This window comes from Silene latifolia, chromosome Y (assembly GCF_048544455.1).
Source record: "Silene latifolia isolate original U9 population chromosome Y, ASM4854445v1, whole genome shotgun sequence".
Lineage (NCBI taxonomy): Eukaryota > Viridiplantae > Streptophyta > Magnoliopsida > Caryophyllales > Caryophyllaceae > Silene > Silene latifolia.
In genome coordinates this window covers 98456923-98470435 of record NC_133538.1, presented here as the reverse complement: position 1 = coordinate 98470435, position 13513 = coordinate 98456923, and the positions used below count along the sequence as shown (strand labels likewise).

The 13513-nt window shown below is 35.7% G+C and overlaps 1 protein-coding gene across 1 annotated transcript in view; it reads left to right on the top strand.

Moving 5' to 3' along the window:
- Nucleotides 1-1303: 1303 nt before the first annotated feature.
- The window catches only part of LOC141633743 (pre-mRNA splicing factor SR-like 1), a 30618-nt gene continuing 18408 nt past the window's right edge, over nucleotides 1304-13513 (top strand). The window contains exon 1 of the mRNA XM_074446162.1: nucleotides 1304-1908. Within this exon, the coding sequence (XP_074302263.1) occupies nucleotides 1618-1908 (291 nt within the window). The 5' untranslated portion in view covers nucleotides 1304-1617. The remainder of the gene's footprint in view (nucleotides 1909-13513) is intronic.

The window sequence follows — 13513 nt, the reverse complement described above, 5'->3', positions numbered from 1 at the left end:
AATATTAATTGGTTTTGAGTCGGGTTTTGAGTCATTCTAATTTATCAAATTCTTCTACTTTATCTTTTCGACCTTTACTCTAAATAAAATCAATTTTTATAATAAATCAACCGTAACAACCACCCGAGTCTGACTTTCACAGTTAGAACCCATCCCAGTGACGCAGTGGGTTATGCACCTATTCCAGAGGACGCTCCCATTGTTGCGCCTGTTCTAGGCTGGCTTCTGCCTCTGAACTCCTTCTCGCTTTGACATAGTATGTTTAGGGTTCTTTAATCGACTATTATTCCTCACTATCACCTTCTAACCTATTTTAATTCATTAATTTCCTTTCTTTTTATTTCTTTTTTTATTTCCTTTTTTTATTTCCTTTTTTTATTTCCTTATTTTTTTATTTCCTTTTTTAATTTCCTCATTTGAATTAATTTCCTAATTTGATTTATTTCCTTATTTCAATTAATTTCCTTATTTCATTTATTTCTTTCAAACCATGTCTTTGACATTTATATGATGTACATTCGTCTTGTATTCTTATTTTATTCATTTTGTATGTATATTCAAATGTCATTAATCTAACTTCCTACTTTGACCAATAAATTGCTAAATTGCTTGTTCACCGACATAGTTATTCTCACATGCTAGGATTAATCTTTCGTTTGTTGCATTGCATACATTATAACCAACAATACATCGAGTATAAATAACTTCCCTAATCAGTAGTAGAGGCCGCTATCAAGGCGGGCGGGATTAGGTGTTCAAATAAAGAGCTTCCTAATACGTACCCTCACCTCTTACTCAGATATCTGTGAGCATCAGTGTTCATTGGCATCGCGGGAGTCATTGTAGACATAAAATGCTAAGGGTAACGAATTTCTTAGGGTTCATGTCACTACTTTGTGTCTTGACATGACACGAGGTATTCGAACGGTTCCAGTTTTCCATAAAAATTGGTGGCGACTCCACAAATGCAGGCTTGGTCAAACCTTTCACCAGTTTCAATCCCTCACAAATCGTTAACGGCCCATGACGTGCTTTGGCTTTCGCCAGGGTTCCGTGGGAGAAGTGTCGCCGCCTCGATTCCAACGCGCGAGATGCTGCGCGGCACGGGTGGCCTATGTCCACACAAACAAGTTCCAATTTTGTAATTCATGGGATTTTGCAACTCCTATGATTTACGAGGACCAACCAAACGAGGCCTTAGTTTATTAGACTCGTGAGTCGTGACTTGTCTCATCGACACATAAAAGACGAAAATGCCCTTAGAGAAATTAGTACTAGTCGGCTAATATTCCTCCAACTCGACGATGCTCTCTTTACTCAAGGTCTCGACCATCTATATCTCTCTCCGTCTCCTCTCTCAATTCCACCCCCAAATTACTAGGGTTCCAAAAATCTGGAATTGAGTAAACCATTCGTACAGGGTTTCCCCAAATCATCTAATTCAAAAAATTTTACTTTAATCATCGATCCTCAACCAAACCCTAATTCACGTCACAATAACCCAAACCCAACCAAACCAATTCGACGAAACAATACCTAGGGTTTCCGAAAATCAATTTCTAGGGTTTCCTCCAAAATCGCGCGCAATTGGTGGCGGTTAATTTGAATGATATTAAAATGGGGGATTTACAAACATCAGGAAAACCCATAGATTCGTTGGTGGAGAAAGTATTATGTATGAATATACTTTCTTCAGATTATTTTAGGGATCTTTTTCGATTGAAGACGTATCATGAAGTAGTCGATGAAATTTATAATCAAGTTGATCACGTGGAGCCATGGATGACGGGGAATTGCCGCGGTCCGTCGACCGCGTTTTGTTTATTGTATAAGTTTTTTACGATGAAGCTTACTGTTAAGCAAATGCACGGCTTGCTTAAGCATCCTGATTCTCCTTACATTCGCGCCGTAAGTTTCTTAATTTCTTATGTTTGTTGTAGTTTGTATGTACTTTGGTGGACTTACTCGTTACTGTTTTAGTTTGCTATGATAATTGGGTTTGTTGAAAATTGTCGTCACATATTTTGAACAAACGTATTGAAATGGAATGGATGGAAGGAGTAGTTATATGGGTGCTGGCTGTTTAATTCTGGTGATGGTGGGATGTTTTTAGAATGTCGATTGGCGAAAGAAGACTTAGAGTAATCTATGAGGTGCCTGAACCAATATTTCATTAGGTGTTAAGGAATAGCTTTGATTAATGCCTATATACTCCGTTTAGGGTGAATGCGATTTTGGAGTTTGTGTGTGCGCGCTCGCAGGCGCAAGATACTTTGTTTTGTTAAGAAATAAGAAGGGTTAAGTTCAGAGTGAAAGGCAGAGTCTTCGTAGCTATCTTGATAGTGTGTGTGTTTCTTTTCAAGTTCTTGAGACTTAGAAGTATATAACTTAGTTCATGAGTTCATCCTTAAAATTGTTTTTTTTTGCATCATTATGCGATGCCAAATTCTTCAAGAGCATCAAGAGTGTTCCACCTTATTAGGATTAAATTTTTGTTAAGAAGAATTTTCGGTTGCAATCAATTAGGCTATTGAAGATCATAAATGTTAGACTCAAAGTGTTGGTCTATACTAGATTTGCAAACTAAGGGTTTACCCCATTGTTTCTGGCATGCTTGAGTTGTTTGATGAAATGCATAAAATAGAAGTAAAAGCTGTTGATGTTGTAGTGATGCGTTGTTGACCGCTTAGTTTGAGAAGGCTGAGGCAAAGTGAGGCGATGGGGTCCCAAGGGGACGAGGCACAAGATGCGCGCCTCTTGGACAAGAGGCATACTAATTTTTCAAACGAATATCCATATTTTACAATCAACTTTTGTGCGAGAATACTCTTTTTTTGTTTTAATGAGGGCTAACATGTATTTACAAGTGAAAATTAAGGATAAGGAGGGAGAAAAGGACAAAATAAAAGAATTTTGAAAAAAAAATATGGAATTGCATAGTGATTTGCCTCGAGTGTGTCTTGGTGCGCCTCACTAGTTGCGCCTCGTGTGCCTTTTATATTCCATGTGCCTTGGGCACTGATGCGATTTGGTTGGCGCCTTGTGCTTAGGCGCTTTTTAAATTAAGGTTGACTTGTACCCAGTGTTACTCCTCCGACACGTTAACACGTCAGACCACTGGCGTATGGCGTATCCTGTGTCGACACGATACGATACGGGATATGACACGGGATACGTCTCCGACACGACTCGGGTACGACACAAAGGAATGAGAAAACTTATCTTGTTGCTCTCTCGAAGCCCTTCAAATATGAAGATCTCGACCTCAAAAAGTTAGCATTATGGGTGTGAGGAGGAGACACCGAGAAGGGAGAAAAGAAGGAAGATAGAGAAAGTGTAATGTGGAAAAATTAGTATTGGGGCTGCGGAAGTGGGTTGCACATTATGGTTTCATTTTTAGGAAAAGAAGAGCAAGTGGGTAGTTGGACGGGAAAGTGTAGACATAATATTTTACTCCTCACATTTAATAAAGTTGTAAATTGTACTATTACACGTATATATCACTTATAAAACTGAAAACATATCATACTAACCACAAGTCTACAATATATTTTTTTAATTATTTTCCAATTCAGGAAAAAAAAAGAGTATATATATATATATATATATATATATATATATATATATATATATATATATATGGGTCAAGATCCGGTGAGAACCACTAACATAATGAGAATCGTGAGAACCCTTATTAAATCATCATCAAATCTTGTTTCGAAAGTTTTGATGGATCATTTACCCTTAGTTTAGTTTATTCAAACACATTTTTAGTATAGCTAAACAGAATTTTTTGATTTTATTAACAAAATAAAAACTTAATGTACAAAAATACAATTAGGTATACTAAAATGGTTATAGATGCACGAAAACGAATACTAGGTGCATTAAAATTGTTACATGCATGAAAATGATTACTAGGTGCACGAAAATATCAGGCTCTAGGTGCACGAAAACGAGTTCTAGGTGCATGAAAATTGTTAGATACATGAAAATAAGTTCTAGGTGCATGAAATTTAATAAAATATTTCTCGTCTCTATTTCAGTCAATTATTGACCAAGAAATATGTTAACTGGCCATAAAATTCTATGACGAATCCAAATATATCGTTATTTTTTAGAAAAAAAAATCCGTAAGGTAGAGTTCTCACGGTTCTCAATATGTAGGTGGTTCTCACCGGATCCCAAAATATATATATATATATATATATATATATATATATATATATATATATATATAGAGGCGGGATCTCGTGAGTTTGGTTCTTACGGTGAGTTGTGAGTTTGAAAATCTCAGCCATTGATTTAAAGGAAACCAACGCTTGAGATTGAAACTAAAAAAAAGAAAAAAACTGACATCCTATATCGTCTTTCTTCCCCATAATTCTATCTTCATTCTCCCTCCACCTCCAAAAAAAAAAAAAAAAAACAGATTTGGGTAAAAAAAAAAACGATTAAAAAATAAAAAATACCTAGACTTTTGGGCAAAATTAGTATACTAGCAATGATATCTCCTGCAATTTCACGAATTCTACCATTAAATTCAACAATATCGTCAATTTTCGACATTTTTGGTGCCCAAATATGGATTGTGTTGCCTCTTGTGTTTCAAGTGATTTTTAAGCATTTCGAGTCTCAACATTGATGCAGTAAGAATTCAAACATCCGTCATCGTTGTTGGGCGATTCATAACTAAATTTATTTATACTGCCCAAGTCCCGATTTAAGATTAAGGAATAGATTGGGTTTATCGTCTTTAAATCTGGGTTCCGTTGATGAATAATTGAAAGATTGGGTTAATTAATTAAGAAAGGCAAATGGGGAAGAGATTAGGTTTATTGTCTTAACCTTTTCGACGAGTGGAGCACCATACTTAAGGAAGATTGACTGAAAGTGTACCAAATTTATGAGGAACTGTTGATGGCTTTAGGAAACATGTTCAAGGTCTCGTGATCGGAAAATACTCGGAAAGAGACGGGTTCAATGGATCGAGTACGCACCAACATATGAAGACAAACATGGTATTTGGATGCTTGTCGGAGACGTTCCCTGGGAGATGTTCATCACCTCTTGCAAGAGATTTAGAATCATGAAATCTTCAGAAGCTAAAGGGCTTGGTCGTTTATAATGATCATGTCCCCGCAAAAAGTGTTGAATCTAAAAAAAGTCAAGATTTCGAGCAATCGTGTGTGTCGAGACTTTAGAAAAAAGATCGGATGTTCTTTTGGGTCATTTTTCGCTTCTAATTTGGTTAATATGGTATTCCTGGTGGATTTTGAGTCTTTTGTTCTTGTTTTTGAGAGAAACCGATATTAGAAATCAGATCTTTGTTTAAACCGCATCTTTTCGAAATTCGGATCAAGGCGGTTGTGGATTGGTGATCAATTTGTTGATGGCGAAGAACGAGTGGATGAGGAGGACGAAAGTGGTGGTTGTGGAGGCGAGTGAGGAATGTTGGTGTCGCCGCCGTTTGGTTGATGCGGGTCAAGTACTTAGTAGCCATCGATTCGTCAACATGTACCATCCACTAGTATTTCAAAACTTTACTGCGTAGGATGGAATTGGTTTATTAATGATTGAGAAAATGGTTTACTTTCCATGCCTATTTTAGCGAAAAAGTGATCTGTTGGTTGGACGCCGTCTTTGCGTCACATTAGCTAATCATTTGCTCGTGCCTCTCGTTTGTGTGAGTAGGTGGGGTTGAGAGTCCGTTAGAAATTTTTTTGGCAACCGCCAATATACATTAGCACTTACTAGTGCGTTTAGCGGAATTTCTAATCTAGTTTCTTAGAATCGATTACCCCTTTTTGTATTACAAGCATCCTTACTCTCATGCGTTCGAGATGCATAGCATATAGGAGTGTGATTTTTCCTTACAATCTATGTTGTGTTGTAGATATATTTCACTTAGCACAAGCTACAAAGAATACAGTTGATATATTACTCAAAGGAGTTAATGACAGAAGTCTTGTCGAAGAAATCAAGCATATTCTTAAAATGGTTTGCATTGCTTCTTTTTAACTTATACAGTTATACCATCTAGATAAGCCTATATATGAGAATTAATTGATTGGATATCTCTCAATTTTATTGAAGGCTAATCGCGCATCACTAAAAAGAGAAATCCTGCACGCAAATTTTCTTACTCCTCCAACATTGAAGGAGGCTATGGCGGTTTTAAATAAATTAGTTGCTGAAGGTCTTCTTCCGCCCACTTTTCTTTGTTAAAGTTACAATAACACTAGAATAACAATACCACCAGAATAACAGTACAATAACACGTGGTAAAAAGAGTAAAAAAAATCAAAGTAGTAAAAAACTCAAAGTGACATCTAATAACATCACAATAACACCGTAATAACAATAACAGAGAATAACAACACAATAACATGTGGTAAAAAAGAGTACAAAAATCAAAATAGTAAAAAAATCTAAGTGACACCGGAATAACATCACAATAACACCAGAATAACAGCACAATAACATGCGGTAAAAAAGAGTAAAAAAATAAAAGTAGTAAAAAAAATCAAAGTGACATCGGAATAACATCACAACAGCAACAGAATAACAGTAGAATAACAATACAATAACACGTGGTAAAAAAAAAATCAAAGTCGTAAAGAAAATCAAAAGTAATGAGAATAACATCGGAATAACATCACAATAATAGCGAATAACAATAACAACACAATAACATGTGGTAAAAAAAGAGAAAAAAAATGAAAGTCGTAAAAAAAATCAAACTAACAGCAGAATAACATCACAATAACATCGGAATAACAATAACAGCACAATAACATGTGGTAAAAAAAAAAGAGAAAAAATCAAAAAGTAAAAAAAAAAAAAAAAAGTAAAAAAAAAGCACAATAACAGCATAATAACAATAGAATAACAGCACAATAACATGTGGTAAAAAACGAAAAAAAAAAATCAAAGTCGTAAAAAAATCAAAGTGTCAGCAGAATAACATCACAATAACAATAATAGCACAATAACAGCACAATAACATGTAGTAAAAAAAAGAGAGAAAAAAAAAATCAAAGTCGTTTAAAAATCAAGTTAAAAAAAAAAGCACAATAACAGCATAATAACACGAGGTAAAAAAAATAAGAGTGAAAAAAAATTCAAGCAAAAAAAAATTTGGTACAAAAAGAAAAAGAAAAAAAGGTAACATAATGAGAAAATTAGAGAAAAACATAAGAGAAAAAAAAATCAAAGTTGTAAAAAAAAGCATAATAACACGAGGTAAAAAAAAGAGATAAAAAAATTAAAGTAAAAAAAAAAGTAGCACTAGAAAAAAGAGAAAATAAATTAAATAACAATGCTTTTATATGACAACTAATATTAATCTTGGCCACTCATCTCTAATTTAATCTAATGGTTGAGATTCTCCCAACTCACCATAAGAACCAAAATCACCAAATCCAATCTCTCTCTCTCTCTATATATATATATATATATATATATATATAGATTTAGGATCCGGTGAGAACAAACACTCGGTGAGAACGGTGAGAACGACCCTCATCCTTTAGATGGGTGAGATGAAAGGCTGAGATTATAACCACTTTCTCACATATATTGACATCTAAACCCACGAAAAACTCCTCCTCAATAATTCACTAATCACTAACACCACCTCCCACCGCAACAACTGGCAGCCGTCGCCGATAACCACCATAATCGGCGCCGACGATATCACCAGCCAGTGCAGAAATCGCCGACGACATGACCAACCACCCTCAACGACTAGGATTTGACGGTGATAAAGATAATAAGAGTGTGATCGTGTCACTAAAACAGACATGGAATCCATGTCCACAATGCGGTAGAATACAAATCTCGTCTCCGGCGATGAAATTCCGAAATTGTCTGAGAGATTTTCGGCTTGGTGTTAAGCGTCGTCATCTATGACAACAACAACACCACCTTCATCTTCAATTCTTTTGTTCGCCGGAGTTGCGGTAGCGGCGCTAGAAAATCGACGGAATTCCATATAACAAAGCAGGTAGTATTACCCGAAGTCCGAGTCGACATTTTCAGATTGAGCACTATTCATAATTACCGTTCTTACCCATTTATTCGACGGTGATGGATGGCCAGTATTGATAATGGAGGGGATGAATGAATCTCATTAATAAAGTGAAGTTGATTGAAGAATCCTAATACATACGTTGATTACTTGGATTACTTGGATTTGATGAATTGATTTAGTGAGATATAATTAGTTTAACAAAGGTAATGGTGCTGGAAAGAGACGAAGGGATTAGAGATTGGTACTGGTACTTTGGAGTTTGGTAGTGCTGGCATACAACTTTGACAATTTATTTTTTTTATATATCAAAAATGCTACTCCGTACTTAGATACGTTAATTATAATGTCATATACAGAGTACATTAAATACGTTAATTATAATGTCATATACGGAGTACATTAAATATATATCTCGTAGAAAGTGAATCTAGGATAGAAAAAATCGTATCTATCTATATTGTTAAAAAGTGTATATAAAATTTAGGTAAAAAGTGTATTTAGGATAAAAAAAAAGGTGTATATAGAATCGAATTAAAAAGCGTATTTAGGATGGAAAAAAGTGTATCTACAATCTTAAGAGGTGTATATAGAATTTAGGTAAAGAAAAAAACGTAACTACAATAATATAAAGTGTATCTGAGATTTGGTATAAAAAAAGTGTATGTGACATATACACTATTTTGTTATTCTAGATACACTTTTTTATAGTGTAGGTATATTTATTTTTTATATTTACCAAATCTCACATACATTTTTTACTTGAATTATAGATACATGTTATTACAATGTAGATACATTTTTACTATCGTAGGTACACTTTTTTCTCCACTCACGATTAATGTATCTAATAGTATAATTAATGTATCTAATAATATTTTTAATGTATCTATAAACAAATACGCCCCTAATTACATAATTAGTCTGCTCACACCACTACCACCTCTCACAACTACCCCTACCATCAACACCAAGAAAAATGGAAGAAGGTGCCACTATCAAATGGAACGCAATAAAAAACGCGATTAAATTCATCGCAATGTTCGATTACTGAACATATTCCCAAAACAAATGGTCACCAAATCAGCAAAATGAGTAGTTTAATTTCTAATTTCCTTCACACTTTCATGTAGGGTTTCAATACCTTTATCTTCAAGTGTGAAAAATACCACCATTAATTGCTTCAATACCAAAGCTAAAAACTTCAGCCCAACATAGTTAGCCCTCCTTAGTTATTAAGAGAAGCCAATATGACCTTGTTTGGCGATTGATTTGAGTTTTATTTTTGGTTAATTGTAGTTTAATAGGCAGGGAAGCTTTAATTGAAGAAGTAAATTCGCGCTTCAATTTCGTTTCGATGACGGTAATTATTTACTTGAGACATGGCGGTGATATGGAGTAAATTTAAGGGAGATTGGTTGGTGGGAGAAGGGGGCGAGGAGGAGCGGATGTTGGTGGTGGTTGCCGGAGCTCCGACGTCGGCGTCAGTGGATAGAGAACAACGACCGAGTACCTGGCTACTTGCCTGGATTAGTCGACGGTCGTCGTCGGTGATGCAACTCTGTCTTCAGTGTCGACCGTCGGAGTTCATGGTGGTGGCCATCGGTCAGGTGGTGATGTATAGAGATGTGAGAGATAAGGAGATTGGGGTTTGTGTGATTTGGTTTCTTATTTTTACATTGTTAATAGTGTATGGCGTTGATAAGGGTCATGTTCTCACCGTTCTCACCGAGTGTTCGTTCTCACGGGATCTCACCTATATATATATATATATATATATATATATATATATATATATATATATATATATATATATATATGGAGAGAGAGAGAGGGGTTCTTGTGAGTTTTGTTTCTTATGGTGAGTTGTAAGTTTGTGCTTGGAAATCTCAGCCACTAGATTATATTAGAGATGAATGGCGAAGATCTAATCTTACAATGGTAAAAAATCACTGTCATTTACTTATTTTCTCTTTTTTCTAGTACTACTCTTTTTTTTCACTTTAATTTTTTTTATCTAATTTTTTTCCTCGTGTTATTATGCTTTTTTTTTACAACTTTGATTTTTTTTTTCTTATGTTTTTCTCTAATTTTCTCATTATGTTAACTTTTTCTCTTTTTCTTTTTGTACCAGATTTTTTTTTTGACTTGAATTTTTTTTTCTCTTATTTTTTTTTACCTCGTGTTATTATGCTGTTATTGTTTTTTTTTACGACTTCGATTTTTTTTCTCTTTTTTTTTACCACATATTATTGTGCTGTTATTGTTATTCCGCTGTTATTGTGATGTTATTCTGCTGTCTCTTTGATTTTTTTACGACTTTGATTTTTTTTTTCCACGTGTTATTGTGCTGTTCTTCTACTGTTATTCTGCTGTTATTGTGATGTTATCCCGATGTCACTTTGATTTTTTTAATACTTTGATTTTTTTACTCTTTTTTTTACCGCATGTTATTGTGCTGTTATTCTGGTGTTATTGTGATGTTATTCCGGTGCCACTTTGATTTTTTTTACGACTTAATTTTTTTTCCTTTTTTTTACGTGTTATTGTGCTGTTATTCTACTGTTATTCTGCTATTATTCTACAATTTATTCAATGGACATCAGGAACAAGGTTTTGGGGATGTAGAGGTAACACCAAGCATGGTTAATCGGGAATTTGTGCGTAGAATACAAAAGAGTGAAGTTAGAAAGGCGTTAAGGAAGATGGGGTCAAAGAAAGCAGAGGGACCGGATGGTATACCCATAGAAGTTTGGAGGTGCTTCGGGGAGAAAGGGATTGAATGGGTAACCATGCTCTTCAACAAGATTTGGAGGAGCAACAAGATGCCATCGGTTTGGAGGAAAAGCACTCTAGTCCCTTTGTACAAGAACAAAGGTGATGTCCAAGAGTGTTGCAATTATCGGGGAATTAAACTTATGAGTCATACAATGAAGTTATGGGAGCGGGTAATCGAGCAAAGGCTTAGGAGATATGTAGACATCTCGGAAAACCAATTTGGATTTATGCCCGGGAGATCGACTATGGATGCGATTTTTATCATGAGACAGTTGATGGAATACCATCGGGACAAGAAGAAGGATTTGCATATGGTTTTTATTGACTTGGAAAAGGCATATGATAGGGTACCAAGAGAAGTACTTTGGTGGGCTTTGGCGAGAAAGGGTGTGTCGCGAAAATATATTGACCTCATAAAGGACATGTATGAGGGGGCTAGTGCAAGTGTTCGCACTAATGTTGGGAGAACTAAGAATTTCCTATTACCATCGGGGTGCATCAAGGTTCCGCACTTAGTCCTTTTCTCTTTGCTATAGTTATGGATGAGTTGACAAGGGATATTCAGGACGACATCCCTTGGTGTATGATGTTTGCTGATGATATTGTGTTGATTGATGAGACAAAAGAGGGGGTGGAGAGAAAGTTGGAAGTGTGGAGGCAGACCTTAGAGACTCGTGGGTTCAGCCGAGCAGAGTAAGACCGAGTATTTGAGGTGTCGTTCACTAGGGTGGCGGGGTTGAGATCGACAGAGGCGGGGAGTATTATTTTCGATGGGAATGTTGTTGAGGAGTCTGATTTCTTCAGATATCTAGGATCTATTATTCAAAAAGATGGGGAGTTAGACGGAGATGTGGCTCACAGAATTAAAGCGGGATGGTTGAAATGGAAGAGTGCTTCAGGGTTTCTATGCGATAAAGATATGCCCCAAAGATTAAAGGGAAAATTTTATCGCACGGCAATTAGGCTCGCCTCTACTTTACGACTCCGAGTGTTGGGTCGTGAAACATTATCACATTCAAAAGATGAGTGTGGCGGAGATGCGCATGTTGAGGTGGATGTGCGGACATACAAGGAAAGATCGGTTAAGGAATGAGGTGATTAGGGAAAAGGTAAAAGTGGCGCCAATAGAGGACAAGATGATGGAAAACCGATTAAGATGGTTTGGCCATGTGAGAAGGAGACCTATGGACGCACTGGGCCAGGAGGTCGGAGACTGGAGAACGAGAAAAAGGTCCTTAGAGGCAGAGGAAGACCGAGACAGACATGGTTGAGAGTGATAGAGCACGATATGAGAGTTCTGGGGCTTGAGGAGAGTATGGTGACGGAGAGGGCACAATGGAGGGAAAGGATACATGTGGATTTTTAGTATTTGATGTTTTTGACAGATTTAGTGTTTTTTTATTCATTTAATTTAAAGAAATTAATTTATTTATTTTTCTCTCCTTTATTACATACTTTTTCAACAACCACTTTCTTATAGTTTTGACCTGGTTCATTCCGGATCCTTAACTCTATTTCGGTTTTTAAAAATCGCTTTAATCTTTTCTCTCGATTTAAATTTTAAGTTTTTATAAAAGAAAGACGGAATTCGATTTTAAAACCTCTAAGTTCACCTTGACTTTCCATTACATTTTCGTTCTCCCTTTTTGTTTTTCATCTTCCCTTTTTATTCGCATTTTGAGGCGTGCGTTCACCCATGGACAGTTCGAAAGGATGATTCATGTCAGCCGACCCCAAATCATTTTGGGATTAAGGCTCTGATGTTGTTGTTTGTTGTTGTTGTTTGATTTTTTTACACTTTTTTACCGCATGTTATTGTGCTGATATTCTGGTGTTATTGTGATGTTATTTCGGTGCCACTTTGATTTTTTTTACGACTTTTATTTTTTTTCTTTTTTTTTTTACGTCGTGTTATTGTGCTGTTATTCTACTGTTATTTTGCTGTTATTTTAAATAAACATATTGAAACATAATCGTAACAGTTTTCTATATTGAATGGACCTTATCCACGTACACAATCAATTATTAAGATTCCACAACTCAAAATCATAGTCCTAAAAATAATTCTTAAACAAGTCTTCTTCGAATGTCTAGGAAACCACTTCCATTGAAAAAGAAAACAGTGTGTTGGCAAATGGCCTACAATACTTCAAACTAGTTTTCCGGTTGGCATAAGTATAGCGTTGAAGTTATGACCATCAGGGGAGTCATACCTCTACCCAACAATGTCAATAACCAAAAAAAAACTGACAAACAGAAAATTAGCCAGATAAATATCAACTAATTCCATTCACACGCACCCATAAATTGAGATGTCTCCACTTGGTTATCAACAATCCCCACATGTTTATCCACCATTGTCAGCATACTCACAATCACATTACTCATGTAACATTGCAAAAAAAAAAAAAAAATTCGTTTAACTCAAGTTTTAAGCACTTAATATTATTCGCCTTAACCAATGGTTCATCTAATTCATCTCTTCAAGCGCGGGACAATTCTTCAACACCAAATGAAATGTACATGTTAATCTAGAACAGCAACCAAATTGCCCAAATAACAAACCAACCCTTTCATCATCTCATCTGTGGTTCTTCTCTAATATCCAACTTCTCATCTTCGAACTCCGAATCGAAACCAAGTCAACCATTTGTATCCTCATGCCCAAACCGAACCCGCAACCAACCAAAATTGATGAACGCA